The sequence below is a fragment of the Neopelma chrysocephalum genome, unplaced genomic scaffold (assembly GCF_003984885.1).
Source record: "Neopelma chrysocephalum unplaced genomic scaffold, ASM398488v2 Primary Assembly neopelma1_64, whole genome shotgun sequence".
NCBI lineage: Eukaryota > Metazoa > Chordata > Aves > Passeriformes > Pipridae > Neopelma > Neopelma chrysocephalum.
Window position 1 is genome coordinate 687,304 of NW_020897721.1, and position 25,928 is coordinate 713,231.

General features: G+C 37.1%; 1 protein-coding gene across 1 annotated transcript in view; it reads left to right on the forward strand.

Moving 5' to 3' along the window:
• The window catches only part of FAF1 (Fas associated factor 1), a 157,059-nt gene extending 131,412 nt beyond the window's left edge, over positions 1 to 25,647 (forward strand). The window contains exons 16-19 of the mRNA XM_027683114.1: positions 5,304 to 5,384; positions 5,684 to 5,761; positions 9,781 to 9,996; positions 23,394 to 25,647. Coding sequence (XP_027538915.1) covers positions 5,304 to 5,384; positions 5,684 to 5,761; positions 9,781 to 9,996; positions 23,394 to 23,477 — 459 coding nt within the window. The 3' untranslated portion in view covers positions 23,478 to 25,647. The remainder of the gene's footprint in view (positions 1 to 5,303; positions 5,385 to 5,683; positions 5,762 to 9,780; positions 9,997 to 23,393) is intronic.
• Positions 25,648 to 25,928: the final 281 nt, after the last annotated feature.

Below are 25,928 nucleotides of genomic sequence, written 5' to 3' on the forward strand. Positions count from 1 at the left end.
GATACTACAGCATGATGAAAAGATTCCTTCCTGACCAATATCTGGGTGGAGATTTAAAAAACATGTGAAAGAAAAACAGCAACATAAATTCACCCTCTTTTCTCTGCCACAGTACTTTGGGGCTTTAACTGACCAAGTGTTATTTTCGTAACTGTGCATTAAGAAGCTTGGTATCACCATGTCTTTTCCTCCTTTTCTGCCTCATTGCTCTCAAATATAAAGAAGTTCTTTTTTGTTTTTTCAAATATATATGAGATATTTTAACAGTTTTAGCTTCCATCACTTCTCTTTCTTCTTCAAAAGATATATCTCAGAGCCACAAAGGAAGCTCAAGAGGATCAGTCCTAATGTGTTTTCTCCTAATGTGTGGTCCGTTCATCTTTTGCCCCTTCAGATCAGTTGCTTTTCTCCACTCCTTGCCCACAGTTGTGCTCTCCAGTTAAAGGATGGCCCAAGTGCTTCCATCATCTCTGCAGGAGACACCTACAATTTCTGTCTAGGAACTGAAGCTCACATTAAAATCAGTAGAAATCAGGCATCTGTATACCTTGGATAATCTTGTGTTCCATCTAACACTGTCACGTGTATCATGGTGTAGTCTTTGCAGAGCAAGAGGTTATGAGCATAAATACATGAAATTCATTAAATTCTGAAGCACAAAAGGATTATGGTGATGACAACCACCTAACGAAGATTGGGATTTAACCCCTCAAAAATCCAATTAGCACATTTACTAATTATTACTAGTTATAACTAATTAAACTACAGTAATCAAAGTTTATTTGATTAAATTTTCCAATGTTGTATTTGTAATGCGATAGCAGCCCGAACGACGGGCTTCCCATTGAGCACTTCACCACGGTGACACACCAGTGCTGCCTTCAGGAGTTTACAGCATAGTTACAACTTTGACAAAATGCAAGGTAATGACAGAGGAAAGAAAGAGGGAAGATATTATATCTTTAGTTCCTGTGGCTTTTAGACTATACATGTTGATGGCTGCAGTCAGTGAATAATGAGCCCAGTTGGGCAGATGATGTAGCAAGACTGCCTGACTCATCTCCCATGGAAAGACGCTGCAGGACTTGTTAAAGGCTTTGGGTTTGGGGTTTTTTCTTGTCACTCGAGTTAATTCCCAAAAATCAGTATCTGGAACTGGGCTTTCAGCCTTCACAGGCAGGACCCTCTGGTGGTTCTGTGCTGTTCTGCCCACTTGCCCTGCCCCATCCTACCTCCTCCTGTGGTTCTGCCACCACTAAAAGGTCCATTTGCTTTGTCTTCATCATTCTCATATGACTGACACACTCTGTGTACACTTTTTCCTTCCATATATTCCCCATCACGTATGTTTAAGTTATACAATGTGCAAGTCTGTCATCTTAGTGAGTCAAATTAATGCCTTTCTTGCACTGGTTTGTTTGGACAAAGGGGTGTTTCTCTTTAACGCTCCCATGAATAGCCTTAAGCATTTGCAGATTTTAATTTCAGGAGTGGTTCAGTGAAATGAACTGTCTTTCAGATAAGCATTCAGCATTTGTAAATACACTTTTTTTTTATTTCTTGTAATAGCCCTTTACTCGCTGGTGATCTGAGAAATGTCTTCTGTTCATGGTTGTCTTCTCAAGTTCTGTCTCGTCTGGTTTTACTTCACAGTAAACCTGGTCCCAAAGGGCAGTAGGCAATAATGTTACACACAGCTCCCTGAGACAAATCAGGTACAAAGCTGATTCCTGCAGTTAAATCATTAAATCCTGCCTTCAGAAATGACAATAATAAATAGCGGGGGGAAAAGCCCAGAAGGGCCAATGCTGACTTTTCCAGCAAAACATCCTATCCGAAAAACCAAACGTATTGTATATTTTTTCCTTGTAGAATCTGCAGGAAAAAAGGGCATCGCTGTCCTAAATTCAATCAGGAATCCCTCTCTTTCCGTCATCCTGTATCTGAAAATGCCTGTTATTAAGTGCTTCAGGAGTAACTTCAACTAATGGTTTAGGGAATAGGGTTGTCCTAAATTGCTTCTTAACCTTATCTGTAGGTTTTTCTTAGTCTTGATGCACTGGGTATTACTCTGCTCCATTGTAACTATCTCATAAGTGTTTGCTCTTTTTGTTATGACTTGCATCTGTAATATGCAGAACAGCAAAGACAATTCATGGCTGAAGAATATATTCTGTGGATAAAAGCAATTTTTTTAAAGTATCAACCTTCCATTGAATGAATGTCCCCCTGTTGTCTCAGTGTCAAAATGGGAAAGCAGTGATCTGTGACTTTTTCCCTTTCAAGGGGCAAAGGAGAGTTGTCTCCTCATCTCATGCCCAAAACCCCTGGGATCTGGATGGTTTACATTCACACTGGCCTTCAGTCACTGCTGTGGAATTCACAAATGCTGTGTAACCCCCGTTTCTGATGAAGGCATTTGAAGTGACCTGGGATAAGCTGTGTCTGTTGACACTTGAAATTCTTGAAAAACCAAGGTGGCAATTTTGCCTTCATTGCAGTACCATTGTGGAGATGTCAATACTGCAGTTTATGTACGGTCTAACAGGAAAGTTGTCAGCTACCTCAATTTTTATTGATGGATAACACTTAGGACATTTTTTATATTAATTATTAGGGCCGTGTCTATTCTTCTTCACATGTTGTTAGAGCTATGAAAGATTCTCTGCAAAGTATTTTTTCTGATTTTCCTATTTTTCACTATTACAAATTTTCTTTCGTTGCTTTCTGGTGAACTTGAGTCATCCTCATACTTCATGTGGTTTTTCTCTAGAGAAAGAGATGACTGAATTAAGAAACTGCTTACAAAAGGGAGAACTGCATTACAAAAAGGAGAACTGCTTTTATCTAATGTTTAGAATTTGCCCAAGGTGTAATCGAACCAAAGAATGCTACAATTTTGTCTTAAGCTCTGTGGAGGAGATGATTCTTGTTGAGTGTGAGCATATTAACAAAACACAGAAGCAGGTACAAAGAGGCATTTCATGGGATTATGTCTGCTGCTTACCTGAAGAAATCTGGTTTCCAGGTTTGTTTTGAAGGTCTGTTTCAGTAAGAACAGTATTGTTTCAATGTTGTGTAAAACTTGGTGACGTGGTCATTTACCTTTAGATGTGGCTCACATATTTCTACGAGGACCAGGCAGTCATGCATGGTAATTCTTCACATTCCTGACATCTTTTTCATAATCCACTTTTAGGATGATGATAACTGCAATGAATAGGGAGAAAAGAATTTATTTTTTTTTAATGCCTGGAATTCATGTTTCAATTCTAGTTGTAGATCCTATAGCATCCATATTTTTTACAGGTATCGTCCAGATTATGTAATTTAAACCTGTTTCAAAAAATCTTCAGTGAAGCTCTCTGTAGGTAAATGAATCCTGTGCTCATCACAAGTGACTTCTAATAACTTCCTGGAGTTCTCTAGGCAGTTTGTAAAACATAAATAAAAGCCAGTAGCCAATTTCTTGTAACTCTGATTAGTATATATATTTTGAGTGAGTTGTAGTACTTTTTATAAAATATAAATTTTACTTCTTGAAGGTTCATTTTGGGTTGGGTCAGGGTGGTTCTGTGGGTTTTTTAGTTTGTGATTGGGGTTTTTTGATAAGCTACAGTAACTCTCTCTTAATTGCTAGCAATCTTTGATGGAGAAAAGAGCCTATAGTTGCAATAGTTGTATCTGATATTTCAGTGTTCCTTTGGGCATTACTGGAGTTGTGTGAAAGAAACACTTCTACTCATGTTTTAGCTCTGCTGAACAAAGTGATGGTTTCTACATCTTCTGTGAATGAAATTCAGGACACAGTAATTGTAGAAAAATCTTGGGTCCTGTTTCTGTAAGGAAGAATCATTTCTTCTGAAAAGATTTTGCTACTTTCCAACTGGAGGTTGTATGGCTTTCCCTTCAACTTTTCCTTTCCTCTTGTGGTTGCATGCTACTTTTAGTGATTTAACCACTAATATGCTCAAGTTTTGTTTGAGGAGTATCTTTGGCATGTTTACAGTTATTATGTTTACATAATTACAGTTAGCCTGAGCTTCTCCCCTTTAGAACTGATTTTTTGCCAAATAGTGACATTTTGGGGAAAAAAATTGATCGCTTTGCAAAAATTATTCTTTTATGTGGAATAAATGTTGCAGCTGAATGGGAAAATTAACATAGTTCTTCAGGAAGCAGTGGGTAGTAGACTTTCATTTCCGTGGAACACAGGGGACAAATTGTCCCAGTGCAACTACTGTGTTACTGGGGACCATGCTGAGCCCACCAGCAGTCTCACAGCTAAATCCTATTGATTTTTGTAGGGACCAGTACAGCCTCTGCAGGGCTCTGGGGGGATTATGAGATGTAAGAGGAGCCTGATAGGAGCGTGTAAGGGATGCTCGGGGGAGCAGCCGCTGTCTCTGCTCCAAAGGCAGAGTATGAAGCTATTGATTGTATACTTTGCTTTATTTGACATCACCCCAGTGCAGTTATTCCAGCTTTTGGGCATATCCACTTCTTGATCCTCCATTGTGTGAATGGTGCCTCTTTTTGTCGTTCCTGTGTTTTTCGTAAACCATTTTTCCTTTGTGCTGTGATTGTTGATAAGATACTTTGCTAGATTTGCTGACACACCAACCTCCTGTTCCTTGCTTGCCTGCATCTGTCCATTTGAGACACTTCAGAGCAGGATTTGCTACTTTTCCATCTCTGTATAATATTCAAAACTCTGAATTGAGGCCTCTGGGTGATGTTTAATAGTCGTGACCCTGGATGGATCCTACTGAGGGCTTTTTGACCAAGGAAGGACCTGGGAGCAGGGCTTTCTCTGGCAGGAGAAGCCATTACCCACTGTTAGTCTGAGTGGATAGCAAATCAAAATCCAGTCTCACCTTATAAACCACAGCCTCACCTTCTTTCCTGTTACGAGACCATCCAAGCTGTTGGCTGCAGGAGTGAAATCCTCCCAACATCAGCCCACACACACACTCCTCCAGTGACCCCCTCCCCAGGAGGCTGCTCCACTCCTGGGCTCTGCACTTGCCACAGCCCTTGTAAGGACAGCAGGGTGGAGAGCCTGGGTGCCAGATCCAGCCCTCAGGCCAGGGCTTGGACACACCAATTGAATTGTAGCTTCAGGTAAGGTGCAATTTTTTAAGCCAAGGTCTCCCTTGAGGCATCTCTGAACTTACTTCTCCTAGCAGTAGTTAGATGGGTGATTTTGAAATCGCTGGGATTAAAGGGTGCTTGTGAGCATAAAGTTATATATCATACTGGTCTGCTGATTGCTGATTTTTTTTGTTTCCTTTTCTGTTTAGGATGAACGTGAAGCCAGAGAAAATGTGAAAAGAGAGCAGGATGAAGCGTACCGCATCTCACTGGAGGCTGACAGAGCCAAGGTGTGTGTGAGTGGAAGTGACCACATGAGTGATGGGATGGGGATGGGAACCCCTCCCCAGTTTGGGAATGCTCTCTGGTGCAGAGGCACCAGATAAGGTGACTGGGACTAAACTTGACTGCATCTTTTAGCTGAAGCAGTTCTTGCCCACTTAATAGCAGAAGTTGGGAAAGGAATGGTAGGAGAAGATCATGTAATAAATACCTTATTTCTTATATTAATTTCTACAGAAACGTTGAGAAATGTCTTTCATTTATATTTACCACGTGTTTATGTGTGATTGCCATTTGTGTTTGTTAGAGGGAAGCACAAGAGAGAGAAATGGCAGAGCAGTTTCGCTTGGAACAAATCCGAAAAGAACAGGAGGAAGAACGTGAGGTGGGATGTTTTACCTTTTCTCACAAACTTGAATTCATAAAGCTTATGAACATTGCAAATGTCATTCAACACACATTGCAACTTTAATTCAAAGTGTACTTTTTGTGTGATTTTTTTTTTTCTTATTGATTTCTTACCATATGTATGTGAAACATAGTGAGCTAAATCATTTTCATCCACTGTTCAGTAGCTTTTCTGTTCTGTCATCTGGATCTCAATTTCAGCCAGGTGTAAGATAGGCCTGCTCACAAGAGATCCATGAAATGAGCTCCATAAATGGTGGAATCTTTGGGAACCTCTAACCTTTTTCTACAGCCACTCCTTTTAAAAACATAATACTGTGGAGCCCTTTCATTTCTTCCAGGAAGTAGCACAAAGTCTACCTGCAATATTGATCAAACAAGTTGCCAAATTTAATTTGGGAGACAAAACACTTAAAAAGAAAATAAAATCCAAAATCTAGAAAGTTGAATTTACAGTACTTCTAAAAATTTCTAAATTGTCTTTTGCGAAATCTTCCTTAGAATGAAAATTATGTTTAAACAAAGACTTTATGTCTCCTGGCCTCTATAAGAAAATAGAAACTCTGTGCTGTGCAGAGTACTGTTCCTCAAACTGTTATTTTGTAGATTCTCTTCGTTTTTTGGGTTCTGAGGGTCCCAGTGCCTGTCAGAGATGGCTCCTGCAGCCTCTTTCAGGGTCTAGGTTAGCTCCTGTCCTAGCCGTGTGTCTATGTAGGTGTTTACAGAAAGCATCATGTACACGAATTTACTTATATTAGTGATTTCCTCTTTTCCACGTCCTGGCAACTACAAAATGTGCTGAAAAGGTTGGAGTACAGCCATGTTTCTTCTTCTGAAGTCCTACCACGTAAAATGGACTAGTCTTTAAAATATTTTCAGCTGTTCTGTGAAGTTCCTGACTTACAAGTTCTTACAGAACTGCTGTGAAATACACTTGATACTTGAAAATGACTTTGAAACCCTGAAATAAATTTTTCAAAACAGAAGTGATATTAATATATAAATGACTTGACTGAAATCGCAGTTGATTGGGGGTTGTCTTTTGAATTCTAGGCATAGAAGATTCTCTGAGAAAGTTGCTAATGAATACAAAGCTATATCAGCATCCCTGTTGAATATGTATTTCCTGAGTATGTTTACAATATTATATCAAATATAAATAAATTATAAATATTCTTTTAATATTTATTCATTTATATAAAATATCAGAGTTCCAATTATTTTGGTGGGTTTAATATAACTTCTTTGACTCTTATAGATTATGGACATTTGAAATTTGGAATTATGTTCTCATTTAATTCTCCACTTAGTTAAAGTTCGTGGACCTCATAGAATCGTGATGAATCACAGCCTTGCTTATCCCTCCCTAAATGTGACTTAAATGTATACTTGACATTTCAGTCTTGTGTACTTTGCTGATGTATGAAAGAATTGAATTATACAACTGCAAAAAAGTTGGCTAGGAACACATTTATTATTCCCTGACATAAACCCAATGAACAAACTGTATGATCAATGCATTTCCATATGTATTTTTGACCAAGATAATTGCATTAAAAACCCTGAACCATTTAAGCATTCAAGAGCCTTTCAGACAGTACTGTGGTGTAAATACTGAATTCAATCCGAACAGTATTCAGTGGTTGGGAAAGATGCAGTCCACTTCTTTCTTATCCTGCAGTACCTGGTGACTTACTTAGCACCTGTTGTTAGCATAAGCCAAGGTGGAAGCTAAGGCACAACTGAAGGAGCAGTGTACAAAGCTGGACTGTGAGAATTGTGTCAAGAATAATTTTAAGACAGCAATTCTGTGAGGTTAATAGCAATCAAACAGAAATCAGTACTGTAGCAGTAACAGGCTGTTGAGCAATCAGCTCACACTCAGGCTCAAGTAAAAAGTTTGTTTTTCTTTTCTAAGTAATTTTGCATGCATAGAAACAACAATTACTTGTGCTTTATTTTATCTGCTCCTGAACCTTTTCTGATACCTTGGCCTTTTGGAAATGGTTTTCTTATGCAAAGGCTGCAAGACTGGTCCATGTTATCAAAATATACCTGGGCTTCCCTGTTTTAATGCAGAGTGCAGTAATGAAAATAATAGGATCTGTTTGCTTAGTAGAACAAAAGGGATTTTAACAATAATGTTTACTAACACTCCCCATTTTCAAGTATACAGATTACTTGTACTGAATTGTTCTGCAACAGTGTTTGCTTACAGAAGTGGCTTTATGTTCAGTTCGTATTTTAAAATCTGACTGTTGAGCTCTTCACATACTGAACATCTTTTTATCAACAAACTGAAATTGCTTGTTCAGGTCCAAGAGTTTTTAATGTGATCCATCACATCATTGTTTTCTAACTTGGTTTGCTGGTACAGAATATCCATTGTAAATTGCAATTTTATGTTGAAGCCTTGGAGACTGGTTACTTTGGGGAGCGACGCACTCTTTGCACAAAGAAAAGAGCTCTAATGAGCTACTGTTGTTTATTTTTCTATAATATAATTGATTGGGTTCAGTAAATAATGTAGCATCTGTTGTTATACTGTGTGGGGAAATGTCAAAACAGCAAGATAGTAAGCAGGTAGTTGAGAATGGAGAGAGAGAAAATTAAAATAGAATCTATTTAAAATATAATCTCATAGTAGATGAGCAAAAATGAACTCAAGTTCTATGTATAAATATTTATACTGAGATATAATTTGCTCAGAGGTGCGTGTGTAAGAAGTAGACTATTTAAAAGCTGTTGTAATCTTGCTTCTCCCCAGTCCTTTCTCTGCAATATAATCACCCTCCATCAGTTTCTGTTACTAAATGACCTTGGGGAGGTTTTCAAAGGCACTAATAGCAACTGTGTATCTTGAAAGTTTCTTGAAAATCTGGAGAAATCCCTGCCTGACTGCCTTTTTAGTTTGAAAAATTGTCTTTTAGGGCCATTTTGGGGGAGGCAGTGTGATTGTGCTGCTCTTTCCATTCCTTTGCCTTCTCATTAAGTGCTACCTTAAGAGAGGTGATACTGTAACAGCTGCTTCTAAGTAGGATCAGATTTTTAATAGATGCCAATGCCTGCCCATGAATACTGACAACACTCAATACCTTTGAAAATCAAGCCCACCTTGTTCAACAGTCTAATATTAGGCATTTCTTTTTTAAAAAAAGAAATCTGATCAAAGCTTTAGTGCTGTAGCAGCTCCCAGAGGCAGAGGACAGAGAGCACAGATGTTGGTCCTGCCCTTAAAATCTTGACATCAGCAGTACATGCAATATCATACACATTTTCGGACATGTAATGTTATTGCAATTTTGAGGCTGATTTTATGCAAATTATTGCAGAAAATGTACATGCCTGTACTTGGAACCATCTCAATAACAATAACTTACTTTAAATCTTTAAGGTCCCATTTCTCTTCTCCCAGTTTTCTTTGAGCATTCCTACTTCTGTATGTACTCTGTGTATCTGATGTATTTTCACAGTATTTTTAATTGTGTCTTTTAACAGTGTTTTAGTTTATTTATAGTAAATTTCTTGCGTATATTTCTTTTCACTCTGAACTGCCATTAAGGGTCCGGTCTACTGCAAATGGTCAATTACTCTCTGCAAAAGGAAGGCAATTTGGCAAGTGCATTTAAAGAAATACTTTTACTGCCTTTTAATTTATACCCTTTAAGGAAGCAATTGGCCACTTGACAATTATTTTCTCATTCAGTTTTTTCCCAGGGCTTTCTGCCGAATGATTAAATTACGTATCCCATCGTGCATTAACTGTAGACCTAATAATATGTGTTATAAAGAAGGATTTATTTTAATTAGTTGTCTGGTGGGCTGTTATTAAGGAATGAATAAAAATTATTTTGTCATTGAGATAAAAAGCACAGCTATGGCTCTGGAGCACTGTGACAATGTCTTGAAGTTCCAGAAGAATTAAAAGGAAAAGCTTCCTGTCCTTTTCTTCTGTTGCTGGCATTGCAACCTAAATGGTTATTTTTCCTTCCTCAGGCTATCAGGCTGTCTCTTGAGCAGTCTTTGCCTCCTGAACCAAAGGAGGAGAGCACAGAGTCTGTCAGCAAACTGCGTATTCGGACGCCCAGCGGAGAATTCTTTGAGCGACGTTTCCTGGCCAGCAGCAAGCTGCAGGTTGTCTTTGATTTCGTAGCTTCCAAGGGATATCCTTGGGAGGAGTACAAGCTGCTGGGCACCTTTCCGAGGAGAGATGTGAGTAAATATACCTTTCAGGAATAAATACCACTGCTTCTTAGTCCGGTATGTTAGATGACCAGTGTGTTATAGCACAGAAGGTAAAAGACATGCCTGAGTATGTGAGAGGGCTGCCAAGCTGTGAGCAAGCCAGGTGCTGACCAACCAGTGCTATCAGATGTTACATACACAGTTGTGTTGCAAAACCTGCCTCCAGTGACATTGTAAAAAGTCCTCCATTTCTGAAACAAGTTGGGGACCATATTCAATGAAAACTCCTTGAATATGCTGAGGCAGCATCACTCATCCTGTTTGAAGGAAGCTCCATCAATCACACTGTTTAGGTCTATGGGCTGGTACTTCTGATCTTTCTGGTTTTGCCATTTTGGTGTGACTTTATGTTATGAACAAGACTCAGTGTCAGATAGTATCCAGTTATGAACTAATCAGTACATTCTAATAAATTTTTCATCCACCTGCTACATAATGCCAATAGATAATCATTTATATCTCCTAACTTGAAATTCTAATGATGTACCTGCTGTGCCTGATTTTCAGAATCAATACTGCTCACTGCTTACAAAAGCCAATTAAATTCTGTTGATAAATCAACAGATATTTTTGTTCTGGCTGCCAAGTTTCTTTGAAAATATACCTCTGTTTTCTGCTCTATTAAAAATCAGCTTTCATGTCTTTTTTAGCCATTGTTACAGCAAAGATAAAAGTCAGTAGTTCCAACTGTGCAGCAGTTACCTGGGGCCCTGCATAAAAGCTGAAGGGAACAGGTACTGCAGAAGAGATGGCTGAAGTTCAGCAGCTTTTTGGCCAAAATTCCTCAGCACTGCAAATGAGTGGAGGCAGCTCTAGACCAGCTGGGGTTTTGTTTGCTGGAGGCATCTCCAGGTGACTGGTTAAGCCATTTTTCACCCAAGGAGTTCAGTAACTTGGGTTGCTTTTCCATTTTGTTTCTCATCACCTGGAGGAAGTTCAGTAGGAATAAGGCACTGATTAACATGTTTGCAGTAGTTTGTAAAAGATACCTCTTGCTTTATCATCTTGTTTCTAAGTGCTCCAAAGGGGAAGAAACCAACGTCCTTAGCAAGCATACAACCTTGAGAGTGGATGTGATTTCTGACCAGTTTTGGGCATAACTCTGAACAGAACTGCAGTGCTTGCAGCTCTTCTTCCACCTTGTCCTATATTGAGAATCCTAATCAGTTGGACTGAAAAGTAGCATTTAAGGAATCTCATTAATCACTAATTAACTTTACTCCTTAAGCATGTAGTATTATTTCCAGTGGAACCAAAGACTAGAAGTCATCTATGTTTTCAAGATTACTCTTCATTCAATTTATTTGACAGAAGAAAAACACTGTTTTACAGTCTAAACAATGGGTTTAAATATTCTCCCAGTCATTTCTCCCTACCTGTGACTTATTTCTATTGTAGTACATATCGAATATAAAAACCTCACAGGTATATTACTCTAACTTTTTACATTTGTTTTTCTCCTTACACTGACTGTTTCTGTACTTAGTCACATCATTATCATTATTCATTCTAGTGGTCTGTAACAAACTCAAAAATCAGATGAATCACATAAGAACCAATTGAAAAAGGAGTAGAAAAGAAAAAATACCACTAAATTAGAACAGGCTGGTGTTGTCAGTAGCTTCGTGAAACTGGCAGGGAGAAAACGCTGAGGCGAAGAAAGGAGAATTTAATGGCAGGGTACGGAGCTGTTGGTCTGTTGCATGGAAAGCAAAGACCCTTCCATCATTTTTCTATGATTCCAACCTAATAATGCCTTGTATGAAGAGTCACATAAATGATTCATGCTGATTGACTCAGCGGCCACGTATGAATCCGGTTGCCGTTGTGACCACTGGAGCTACAACAGACAAAAAATATTCCCCAGGGGTTTGCTAACCACTGAGAACTATAAATGACATCTGTCATATTCCCCAGGTCTGGAAAGTTGGAAGTGTACAACTCTGTGGACAGAATAATAAAAATAAGTAATTGATAAATGCCTTGGAAGTACAGTAAAAGTGTATATTCATTGCCTTAGGCTTCATGGTATATATTTTCTTAAAAATACACTGTAAGTTGTCAAGACCCTTCTAGTATATGATATGTATCAAAACCATCAGTTGGAATCTGTGCAACAAGAACAAAGTACTTGGGATGCTTGTGCTCCAGAAAACAATAGCATTTAAAATGTCTGTTTTTATTTAAACTCTACATAATGTTTTTTTAAAAATACGTTTGCAAGTACCAGAATTACTTTACTGGAGTTTTGCTGCCATAAGATGAAAACATGTCTTCTGAAGTTAGGATTTGTTTTTTTTCCTCTCCTAATCTATTTTACAATAACATACACACCCCCAAAAGTGTTTCCATCTTATCAGAACAAGGATATTATCTTCAACCAAATCAACATTTTCTTGTAATAAACTTGTTAGGACATTTTTACCTGCTTTTCAAAGCCATCAGTCCTGATACAGTCTTGTTGAAGCATTTTTACTTCTTTGGTAAATAAAAATTCATTAGTTCTTAGTCCTATGTTCCAGTTGCTTACACAGATATCCTTAGCTAACTTAAAGTTGGTATCATAACCCTACTGTAAATACAAACTTCTACACATGAGTAAATACACAGATTAACCTTTTCCAGACACTACTTGTAGATTTTAAAGCAGCAGTGACATTCCAAAGCAGTTAAGCACATGCAGTGACTTGTTATTGGGTCTTTGATTGTGTTGTTCTTTCTGCTGGCACTGAAATTAGATATTAACCACCTTCTCTCTCAGTACCTCAACCATGGCAGCACTACATGTTTTACCAGCAGAGTGTGCCATGAGTGAACCTGGGTCAGCAGGTAACTTGTACCTCTAACTCAGGAAACACTTGACAAGCACATCTTTCAGAGTGAAGAGCTGTATTGTATGTTCTCTGCATTATTCTTAAATACACCTGCAGAGGCTTTATGGAAGCAGATGTGTGCTCTGTTAAATATGTGTGCTGATTCCAGAATTATAGCTCCCTTTCTTCCAGAAGTCCATTTAACTATAACAAAAAGAGCTTACCCCAAGCATATTAGTGTGCTCAGTCAGCCTTCTAGTTCAGTATTTCTTCTAAGTCCCTTTCTCCTTAAAGGCCTCTCAAACTATTTTTGGTAGTCCTCTTGATCTGCCAGCTGCAAGATCCACCTTCTCCCAGTGTCCTCGAGACTTCCAAATGATCAGTTCTCACTTACTGCAGTGGTGATCTGCAGAAGTCTTCCTAAAACCCTTAAAAGCTTATGGAGTGGGCATTTCACTTGGACAAGAAGCTGAAGTGTACCGGGTCTACCTGAAACTGTAAGAGGAAAGTGCAGAAATTTACCCAAACTGGCTTCAGCTACCCTACTAGGATTAATATTGAATATTTTATGGTAATACTCAGAAAGGAAGGTCCTGGAGTGCTTTGTCCTTTTAAAAGCTATTTTTGAATGTCTGAATTTATTAATTTCTTATGAATTATAATTTCTTCTGCTCGTTTCTCCTTAAGGTGGAGCATTAGTTATGTATTTGAAAGTATGCCTTCTGCAGACATGGTATTAGAGACTTAAGCTCTTTATTTACTGTATCTGGAAGCCTGGGTAAGCCAAGACTTCTACAGTATTTCACATTTTATTTTTCTGAGCCACAGCTTAGGATCAGGTGGCAGTTAAGTCACTTAAGGTTATTTAAATGCATCTAAAATGTTGCTTAATAATTCAGAACCAGTTTGCTCTGTTTAGAGTATTAAGATTTTTTAAATCCTTTTAATTAACCAATTTCAACAGCAGTTTAAATAAACAGAAACAAAAAATCTGTCTCCCTTGAAAGGGCAGAAAATAAATTTGACTCAAATTGCACGTCAATTTAATTTAGGTATGATCAGGGTTTCAGTAAATTTAGGGCCAGAAAATTCTTAATATTATATGGGAGTATAGAGTAAGGTATTCCTCCAAACTCAAATGGGATTATTTGTTCCTGTGCTCTGGCAGGAGAAATTCCTCTTTGATGCTCACAGTGGTGAAAATCATGTCACAGGATAGAAGTTTGTCAGCACTTGGCACACAGAGCCCTCTGAGCAGGGAATTGTCCTCTGATGTTCTCAGAGGTAGGTAGTTGTGTGAGGTAATGTTAGAGGATGATCCCTATATTGCTATGCCAGGTACTTTGATAATTTTGTGTATCAGTTCTGGCAGCTGTTCTTTGTAAGGATTATTCTGCATTTCACCCAGTGCAAACTACTTCCTTCAAATAACCTTCTTTTAAACTCATTAGGTCATGTTTAAAGTCTCTAAATAGTTCATGAAAGAGTTATATGTCCAGGACCATCTTTGACTCTTAACATTCTTCCCCCTAACCATCATCTTGATAGAAAAGTGGAAGAAAGATGTTATTGTGAGGAAGGATTCATATAGTGTCATGTTTATACCAAATAGCACTTTTAGTAATTTCATGTAAATCAAGGAAGTAGCTTGAATATCTGTCTTATGTGCGAGGAGGATTTCAGATGAATGAAATGTTTTTCTGATATGTTCAAAGCATTTTGAGAGTTACATGTGATTCGTGCAGTTTTTCCAGTCGTTTAAATTACTGATATTCATCTTTCCTACTACATAAAGTAGTAGAGATCTCTTTTAATTCGCATAATTAAAATTTTTCAGGTCAATATAGATCTGATGATGTCATGTGTTTACTCTGATCTAGTTTACACAAGGCCACAGCCACCTACAAAGGTAGTTGTCCCTCCTCGTCATTCACAACTATCCTTAAGTCAATACTACCTGCCCTTGTCTTTCCTCTCTTTTCAAGATATGTTGTTATTTTATTTATTCAAGCAGTGAAGTTTAGTTTAGTTAAGACACTGAGAAGTTGCCTAAGCAAATTGGCCATACCAGACTGGCATATTCCCATGCCTCTTTTTGAAGCATGATTTCTGACTGTTCTTCCTGATGACTTGTAACAGTAGAACGATTGGACTGATTAACCTTGAGTGCAAGAGGAATGGATTGACATATCATTGCAGCCGGAATGCTGAAGCGTTTGTAAATCCCAGGTTTTCTTGCTTTTAACAAGTTTGTTGCTCACAAAAAATAGTATCACAGTCTTTTTTCAGCACCTACAAAAACGGAGTAGTGATATTCTTGCCCTATTGAATCAATGGCAGCACTTTAGGGAATATTGAGTATATTTTGCTTCTTGAAATGCCATGTTTACTTTTGTGGAAATATAATTTCCATATAGGTAGTCAGAAATTCTGTAAGTATTACAGAAAGATTTTTCACAATGTTTTCTTCCACGAAAGACAGACTTGATGTGTCTTTTCAGACCCACTGTCTTTACATAAGTAACCGTGCTATCCAGAGAGAAAGATTAAAGCCCTTCATCTGTCAGGTCACTAAAAGGAGATCTCATCTCATCTCATAGATGTAAGTTTATTCTAAAAAAGGAATAGAATTGCGTTCTGTAGATCAGTATAGTTTCAGTTCTCTTACAGCAGCTCTATTTGAATACAGGGAATGTTTAACCAATTCCAGGAAATAGGTGTGCATTTCAGAGGAACTGTTTTACTCAATGCTCACTGGAGTAAGCAGGCATTCACCACAGCACTGAATGCGGTCCACGAACTCTCCCTTGAATCATCCTCATTAGTTACCCAGTGACTAATGCCAACCATGTGATTAATATATTCCACCCAACATCCCTTCAGTGCACATCCCTCGCACCCAAAGTGTTCTTTTATTCAGCACTGCCCCATTTTACAAAACATTTATTTCAGGGGAGGCGCGATATTGTTCACAGGAAGATGGCTTAGTTAAGCTGCAGAGCTTTGCTCTTGCATATGACATTATGCAGCATCAACTGGGCCTAAGCTATTTTGTACTTTTTCCCCAGAATTCATGCTTAATGTCAATTTTGTGGACTTTTTTTGACCCTTGTAGGAAGAAAATGTAATGATAAAATACCTATAAAGAGCCTTTGTAATAGTATGATACTAAGAATGCTGTGTCTGGTTACCAGAAAATTTAATGATCTCCTGCTGTTTTGGTAATTGCATAAGTAATGCATCAGACTAAATCACCAAAGCAGTCCTAGGCACTCTCTTTATTCCATTTACCTATCTACCAATCACTATGTTATACTGTAGATATGATTGTGGTATCTTAACATCTTAATGCTTTGAACTTGTGATAAAAATCCTTTTGGATTGTTTTTTCATGTGATTATAATTAAGTGCACATGAATCCAATCCTGGGTCATTCTCCTGTGTTCCCATCCATTCCCCTTTGGGATGTATGCAAAGCAAAGTTCTTACAGTTCATTTGGAGAACTAAATGTATTTATATATTTTGAGACTTCCAGAGAATGAGACTGTTTGCTTCCTTTCAGCTCTTCATCAGTCTTCACAGTGAAAGCTATAATATTTCTGGGGATGTGATCTTTTTTCCTGTAGCTAGTATGTTTTAAAATAATTAAATACTTGGATAATTGTTAGTTCACTATCAGCACACGGGCAGCAGTGCCCACAAGTAATAAAGAACTGGTTTGCTCCCTGGCACAGCAGAAAGGATGCTTAAGATACAAATGCTCTCCTCTGTAAATGCCAGTACTTAAACCTTTTCTCTGCTCAGCAAGAAAAATGAAGGTAAATAGCATGAAGGAGCATGATGGAGCTCTTCTGCCTGCAGGTCCTTTGTCAGGAAAAGACCCAGTCCAGGGTATTCTGTTGGCTTCTCTTTTTCCAAGAAACCACTCAAAGAATTCCTAAACAGATCAAAGATGTCAAACCAGAAAGAATGAAGGGAGGAAAGCAGAAAATCTGAGGAGATCTTTTACAGCACCTTCCTCTTCCCTCAGAGTCTGAAGTCCTCCAGTCTTGGAGTTGTTGGCACTATGGAGACCAGCGTTCTCCTGGTCAGTACCTGCAGCTGACTCCTCTGACTGACTCCGTGTTCTTGGTCTCAAGGCAACTTGTGTCATGCTTTAATGTCATCAATACCACATTAACAAAAGTCACATTATGCAAAGAGACTTTAATTAATTGAAACACTTCCGTGTTTTCACTTCTGCCAAAATCCAAAAGCGTGTTGGTTATTTTGTCATTGAAAATGAGCTGTTTGAAAGGCTACAGGGAGATGCAGTCTTTTGGTAGTGATTTTTTCAGTGAGATTAGTTCTTGGCAATAAACATAAAACAAGTATTTAATGCTGTTAGTAACTGGATGTATTTTGGCCATATTTTGGGGGAGTACTGATCACTAAACAAAATTTCTGATCTTGGGCTAAAAGGAAGCACAGAACTACCTCAGAGCTACCCAGGTGGAGCTACTGTACACAGCACTTCCTAAGATCTTTTATTGAAAGGTAAATAAACTGCAGTTATATATTTATTTTATTACCCAGGGTTAAAAAGCCACAGGATTTGGGTAAAAAAATGGTATTTTTTTAGAACATCATTAACATTGGGACTTGATTTAGTTTTGACACAGGAACAATTAGTGTTGGTGGGGATTTTAAGCCTTGGTTTACAAATATTATGGTTTTTTTCCCAATTAAAAACCTGAATTTTCATGCAGAATCCTGAATTCATAATGTTGGACTTTTAAAAATCACCAGATAGTTCCGCTGCTACTATACAAATATAGTAACAGTGGGTTTGGGCTTATCCTTGTTATTTACACTGCCCTGTCATTATGTTTAGTGTTTTAGAAAACAGAAGAGAACATAGTTACTGTCTTAATTTACTGTTGAAAAAAGTCAGGTAATGCAAGAGAGGTTAATAAGCCTTCACTTGTTAAAATCTATACATCAAATTCTTTTTTTTATATGAATTATGTTAAGGCAGTGAAAATTTACCCTTTGTAAAGGTTGGTGGCATCTTGTGTATCTCAGAGCACTGCACAGCTTTCCAAAGGAAGAGTAGGAAGCTCAAAGTAGAGGATACAGCATCACAATTTTCTGGTTTATCAACAGCTATTACTTTGCTAAGTGAATGTATTTTTAAACATGCTTAATCTAAAATATGTTTTGAGAAAATCTCTTCAAAGAAGTGAGACAGTAAGAGTGTGACGTATCTGGATTAAAGCTTTGTGTTTGGAACGAGACTACAAGTCTTTTACTATGACATATTTTTCCTTGTTTGTGACGGCTTTCTTCAATTCAGATGTAAATTATCTGCAAGTTTATTCAACTAAGCCTGATCTAATTGCATATATTTCTATAAAGTAACCCTACTTTTGTGTGTTGCTCAAGTTGAGCGTATTATCTGTGTAACCCAGAGATATTTCAATAGGTAGAAAGGATTCACTGTATTTGTTTGTGTGTCACTCTGAAAATATAGTTTTTTAAACAGATCTGGTACTTTACCAGGTGTGCCTTTAAGTAATTTCTATTGCATTTATACTTTAGGAGGATTAGGAAAGAGAGTAAAAGAACTCTTTGTCCGTTAGATTCATTAAATGTATTCATGCGTGTGTAAGTGGTATAGAGGCTGTGCTACTCGGGAATCAGATCCTTGTCCTAGGGTGGAGAGAAAGGTGAAGGGTGTGATATTTACTGCTTGTGTAAGTGTCATAATAATTGTGTATTCGATTCTTTATTTTTAAATTACCTTCCTGGGCATTAAGCCATTTTTTTTGTATTTATCTTTTCCCTACAGAGTTAGGGAGGGTAAGGAACCACACCTTTGAAATGGTGAAAGTACAGCTGCTCAGGATGTGAATGTGTAATAGAACAGACTGCTCAGCAAAGGTGAAGACAGAAATAATACAGAAATTATTCTAGAAGGAAAAAGACTTGGCTATAAAAATATATTAAAATGTTGTTTAAATTAGTATGCATTTTTATTATTGGTTTATTTTAAAAGCCAATGAATTTATTCAGAATAAAGTGTAAGTAGCTACTACATTCTTACAGAAGTATATATATATATATATATATATATATATACACTACCTTCCATGTTTGTGCAGTCATAAATCATTTGAACTTCAAAGTGCCACAGAAGTACTTCAACTAGCTAGTGCTTGGTTGAAATAATTACCACAGAATTCATTGAAACAAATACTTATTTAAATAATAACTTCCCTATGCACCAAACCGACACTGGCTGTATAACGAAGCTCAAAGCCATAGCTCCAGTACACCAAAGCCCTTATAAGGGCCTGTAAAACTGTATCCACAGTTGGAAGAAAAGTGCTGTTTTACCAACTTAAACCTATTTTAGTGAAAATGAAACCTTTCACAGCTCAGTGGCAAGGTCTAATGCTGACAGAAATAAGGCCCTGTTAGCACCTCTGGTCACGTTGCTAGAAGGAGTTTTCTCTGAAGGGAGGGGAGTGTTAAAGTTTGCGCAGAAAGTCATTTGCCCAAAGAGAAAATCTCCTGGGGCAGTATCTGCGTTGGCCTTGGGACAGCCCTGAGTGCTCCTGCATGTTATTCTGCAGAATTTTGGGAGCTTGATTATCAGTAATTTTGCTGTCACGTGTGTTATACTCTCTTAGCTTCTGAATATTGTGTCCCTCCTCTGCACCCTACACATTAAATAAGCTTGGAAAGGCTTACAGTCTCTTTTTAAGGGATCTTAGTTTACATTTCATTACAATATAAAGTACTTGCCTTAGCAAACCCACAAAAGATATTTAAAAAATACATTCAGCTCATCAGCTGGTGTCACCAGCTATGTGTGCATACGACTGGTAGAAAGTCAGTTATTGTAGGACTTGGAGATACAGATAAATACTGTGCTTTTAGCATCTGTTGAGGCCTTTAAAAAATGCTGAATGCTTAACTTGGTGAATTTTGCAACCTTAATCAAGAACGTGTTGATTTCACCACATAGTTGAATCTCTTTGAGTTTGATAGGATCAAATCAGATTCAGTTTATAAACACATGCTTAAATGATTTCCTGCATAGTTGCTAACAACGTAGAAGAAATCTTTAAATAATAGAGGTGTAGGGGTTTCGGACAGTGTAACTTAGATAATGTGCAGGGCTGTTTTGGAAAGAGCATCGTGCAATGGCACCAGAGCAGAGGGGTGCCAGCACTGAAGTGGGCTCTAGAATTTATCCTGTTGTTAATTAAACAAGGTACACAGATATAAATTTGATGGTATTTTGTACTTTGCAGTATGAAATAATACACATAAGTTCAAGTGCACAAAAGTCAGCAGAACACCTTTGTAGGCTACAGCTCTTTCAGGGTCCTTTGATCTCTGTTATAGGGTCATTCTTTGGTTTCTAATTCTGTTTTAAAATACTGTAAGTTAAAATGCATCTTAGGTCTTATATTTCATATATTTACAGGAGAAACCATTTCTTTTGTTAGGAGGTGTGTTCGCTAATAAGGCTTCTATTCTTCATAGTAAACAACATATTTACAAGCCACAAATAACAAAGTAGAAGCTGCAGAAGGGTTGTGGTGTGATAATTAAGTACAATGGCGACCCATATGAACAGAAAATGCCAAGGAGCTAAAACAAAGCAACAACAGCTTTGTTTGTTGACAGATGTAGGAGCCATATTGTTAGTTAATTGGGTAATGGTGTAAACATTTGCAAACTCTGCTGTCCCTCAGTGAATTAAGCAGCACACTGAAATTATGGGTAAAAGCTGCACAGTCCTTGTGCTGCAGGTACTCCACAAGGCTTCTAGCAAACCTTCTAAGTGTGGAGATGTCGAGGAAGGGGCATCATGCATTGTTATTATTTAAGGCACTTGAAGTTTGCAAACCTTAAACTATGACATATATCTTGAATTACACTCAAGTGAATAACAGATTTCCACGTGGTTACAGTCTGGAAGATTGTGTTCAGTGCCTGGGCTTGCTTTCCAGATTTTGTTTTATTTTTTCCAAATGTAGAAGAGACTTGTTATGTCCTTCCTGGTGTTTTTTTGGAAGGAAAAAAACCAAAACAACAACAAAACCACCAAAAAACAAAACAACAACAACAAAAAGCAAAACAAAAAACAAACTACAAAAAAAAAGGGAAAACCTCAAACGGTTGCAGGATTTGAAAATGGGGAGGTCTGATTTAGTACAGGCTTGAACTGAAAAGAAGGAAAATTGCTTCTCTCAGGTGCCCAATGCTGTGAATTGCACAGACCCCTCTTTACCTCTCTCTCTGTGCTTATGTGCAATAAAGGACTGTAGCAGAATACCAAAACATTAAAAAATGCAACAAGATACTTAATTAGCATACTCCTGTAATCACAAACTTAAATGCACTACTTTGGCTGTTTTTTACGTAACGGGTTTGCTTTCGAAGATAATAACCTTTCAATAATTTAAGCAGCATCTGTGCAGGAATGCATAATTAGACTGTAGATAATAGGAATCTAAAATTGAGTCTGGTTTTTATAAATTATTTTTCTCTCTAGACATTTCGCAATAGCTCACCCTGGTACATGAAGTTTAAGAAAATGCGTTCCTGCTTTGGGAATGAAAATAATGCATCTGTTTGTTTTTTGGGTTTGGTTTGGCTTTTTTAATTCTGTCATTTTTTTTTAAAATTCTGCTACAGTCAGGTGAAATTACACTTATTTCAGTGGACTTAGGAAGTGATAAGCTTTGAATGTTTGTTTAAATAATAAATTTTCTCTAATTATTCAATAAGACAATAGAAATGCAAATAAATTTTAAGTTTGCTTGATTTAGTTGGGGGAAGAGAAAGAGAAGCAATGCTAGTTTTGTTAATTGATAACAGGATTAGTAAGTTATGCTTTTAAGAAAAATTACATTAACATTTCTTATTAATTCTTAGTATTCGGTTTGTTTGACCCCTAACATTTTCAAAAAATATTTTTAGAAAGCAGTGGCATGCTGTGGTTGTAGATGAAACAAATTTAACTGTGGAAAAAAGTTTATTGGCATGCATTTGCATTTATACTTATAGACTAATAATCTATTATTCAGAAGCATAACTGGTGTGTGCTCAGACAGCAGAATAAACTAAAACAGAATTACCACAGAAAATTTAAAGATGGAAGGGAAATATCAGAAAATGGTAAGATTAAAAGAAATAATGTTCATCTTTCTACATGAAGCTTTGCAGTAGTCTTCTGAAGGGTGTCACAGCATTGGTATGTAAATTTGAATGTGTGAAGGACACCTTGTCATTAATTTGTCTGTATAAGTATATACGTAATTATGTAATATTTAAAATTAAATTTTATTTCCATAGAAAGATATCCTATAGGCAGCAGTCTGGCTTATAAATAGAATCCTGAACACAGAAGTTTCTTGATGACTCTGAACTGAGAATTACTTATGTGCCTTAAGTGAAAGTCACTTATGGGATAGTCAAGATGTTGAGCAGCTTTGAGGGTTTGGTGCTAGGATCCAAATGCTGAAGAATTGTGGCACTAATGGTGCAGATAGTGCCTGTATCATTATTTTCCAAATGGCATGGCATCTAACTCTGAGTGGAATTCTCCTGTATGCCCACCTACACTAGTGATTGCCTAAATACCTTTACAAATCTGACGAGGAGTCAGGATTCTGGGAAACAATCCTTTAATACAAATATGCACACCTAAGAGGCTGTATAAATGATGTACAGACACACAGTACTTATAATGCTTATATATAGATATATACCTGTATTCACACACATGCATAGTAAGTATCACATCAGTAGCTGGGTTGAGATGCAGCCTCACCATGCAGTGACCTGATTTAGCATCTCACTCCCAGTGAAAAGATGAGAGCTCTGCTTTCCTTCTGCTTGTTGCTTGGTGCTTTTGCTGCTCACCTCACGGTGGATTTAGTGCTGGCTGGACTTGTGTGTTCACCAGTTAGACTCACTGGCGTGACAGAAAAATAACCAAACAACTAAAAGTTAACAGTTTTCTCGCAGCCTGGAGTCCTCAAGGTGACTCATAAGCGTCAAAGTTCACCACGTGACTTGGAGCAAGAAAGGGAGTAGGAAAATAAAGGGAGAATAAGTTTCCCCTTTCAGTGATGGGATCGTGTTGGATTGGCTCTACTGGTTGCACCATCAGTTTGATTGAAATTTTAGGATACTTATCTAGGGCTACAGTTGCATTTTTCATCTTAACTCATGTGTTCTAGTAATCCCTGGAAAAGTTCTTTACTTTGACAAAAACAGATTCATGCATTTATGGTAGAGAACCAGATCTTCTTGGAATTAACGTCAGGGATTCTGTTTATTGTTATTGCAAAATAATACTATTACTAATAATAACAACAGAAAATACCATATATATTTCTTAATCTGCATCCTGGAAAATCATACTCAAAACTTCAGTTAGCACTGATGGAGGGACTCAAAAACCTTCCCAGTGAAAATCTGTGCTGCAAAGATAAACAATTCAAAGAAGTTTATTTACACGTATCTTTGTGTTCATATCTTTACAGGTGACCCAGCTGGATCCAAATAAATCATTACTGGAGGTAAAACTGTATCCTCAAGAAACCCTTTTCCTAGAGGCAAAAGAATAGATCAAACAAGATTGTAGGACTAATCATCCTTTGATAAGCCAGAGGCACAGCGTCGAGAGGAAGACTCCTATCAACACCACCTTGTACTATCATCCAGCTCAATTCCATGTCACAAGTTTGCCTCTTGCAAGAATCCTGAAAAATTGAAAAAACATAGCTACTTAAAGTTCACATACATGAGTATATGTTTCCAACCTCATTTAAATGAGCAGAGGATAAAGTTCTGCTATGAACACTGAACATTATGATTCTGTTGCTCACTTATCATCCAGCTTTTGTTATAATTAATGCACTGTTAAAATGTGAGTGATTGTTAAGTAGAATTTTTACTCCTCAAATGCCCCTTTTTCACCAAGAATTCTTGGACATTTCTGCCTGTACTTTTGACACTAGAATGCTGTATATTTGATATCTCACTGAGCCAGTGCTCTCATATATATGCATTTTATTTCTGTGTTTGAATTTCTACTTTGTCAACTAATTTAAAAAGGCAGAAAAAAAATTAATGGGACATTCTCAGCCATGAAAATTTAACAGTATTATAGTAGAAAGCATATAATTTTTGTTAGTACTTTCTGACTTCTTTGATAAGATGTAAGGTTTTGTTTGGAGAATATAGTTTGACATATATGCAAGATATTTATTTACTGGTTCTGCTTTGGGTCTCGGTTCCAATTCAGTTTAGGAAGTATTTTCCATTACATTGCAGTGTGGAACTGCTTATTGCATGATGTGAATATTTAAATAACATAAGAAATGGCCAGTACCAGAAACCTGGTATCTTGCCAACACTTCAGGAATCAGCTGATATTGAATATCAGCTGTTATAAACCTTTCAAATACCAGATACAAAAGTTCTTTATTTCTCATTGTGAAAGAAAGGGCAGTTCCCATTTTAGCAGTTTTCCTTCATTCTGGCACTTGCTTGTCTCCTATTACTCTGCTGGTTTAAAGCACCTTGTTTGGTTCATCAAACAATGGGTATTTTAAGGGGTGGTGTAATAAGAAATCTGCCTTATTGTTGCACACTTTGGACATTTTAACAATACATTATTGATCCCTTCTCAAATTAAAGAAATCCTAGTTCTCTTGTCTGAAATGTATGCACCAGCTACCTGCTATCTGATGTGGAAAAATCTGGTACCTTAAATTCTCAACCATAGAATGAGCATTCTGAGTCTAAGACCATAACGTGCAGTTGATGCCAAACCTGCATCAAAACTGGTTTAGTTATTTTTTTCTTTTTGTTTTTTTTCTCCTTCTTTTTTAGTTTAATCTCTGGGCTTACAGGATAGTGCACAATACTGATTCATCATCTGCTAATGAAATTTCTTTTTCTTTTAAAGCCTGGCACGTTGTTTTCCACCTATGTTTGTATGTCATTCATTGTGTGTATCGTAGCTAAATGAGTTCTGATTTGAAAATTTTGTACTAAGCAAAAACCAGTTGCACACGTCTTTTAGTTTTTCTTTTCTTTGGAAGGATGGTGATATAAAATTAAATGTATGCCTATTATTAGGGTGTTAGTGACGCTGATATATTGTTACCTTTACCAAAAATGCAAATTTCTGAGCGGGGAAAGCCTTATTCTACCTTTTATAATTCTGTAATTAATGAGTGCTACACCAGACACTTTTAGAAGTGAAGTATCTATGACAAACAAAAGGTTTGGAAGTGTAAGCAAATCCTAATAATTTGCAGTTCACAAATAAAAGAATTCATAGCCAATAGAACGATAAATGTATGTGTGATGGAAAGCTGTATGCAGACTCTTCATTCTGAACTTTTGTTTTCTTGAAAAAAAAAATCCACTGCGTTTATTAAATAAGAAATTAACATGGGTTGCAAATTGGGGTGATGCTGTTTCTACAAACAATCACAGTAACACATACAGCAGGATTTTAAAGTGATGCATATCTTTTTTTTTTCCCTTCTAAGCTGGCTATTGAGGAGATGAATTGCTGAAATACTGCTACACGAAGCAAAGCGACCTTTCAGCTAACTTGTTTATATTAATCTGTTCTGTTTAACTTCTGTTTGATCTCATCAGGCTGTTTTCTCTCACTCAACTTTATTTCTGTATTTTGACTATATATTCTTTACTTTGATACTAGTTTTATAAAGTTATTAAATGTGGCTTGAATATTTGTTGAACTTGTTGAAGTCAGTACTCCCAGGGTTGGTTGGCCTATTTTTTTTTTCTAAACTCTTTTATTTTTCCCTCATTTTGTTCATATTGCAAAATACACTGTCATTATCAAAATGTTCTAGTGATAATTACCTGAAAGTGTTCAAAGTGGTGGCATTACTGCCCTCTGATATAAAGATATTGAGATCAGTATACAGGGATCATTCTGCCACAAAGTAAACAAGTGTATCGCTCTTTAAATAAAAAGTTTATGATTTTGGTCCTTAAATACTTTGGGCCTGATTTCAAGAAGCAGCCATCTC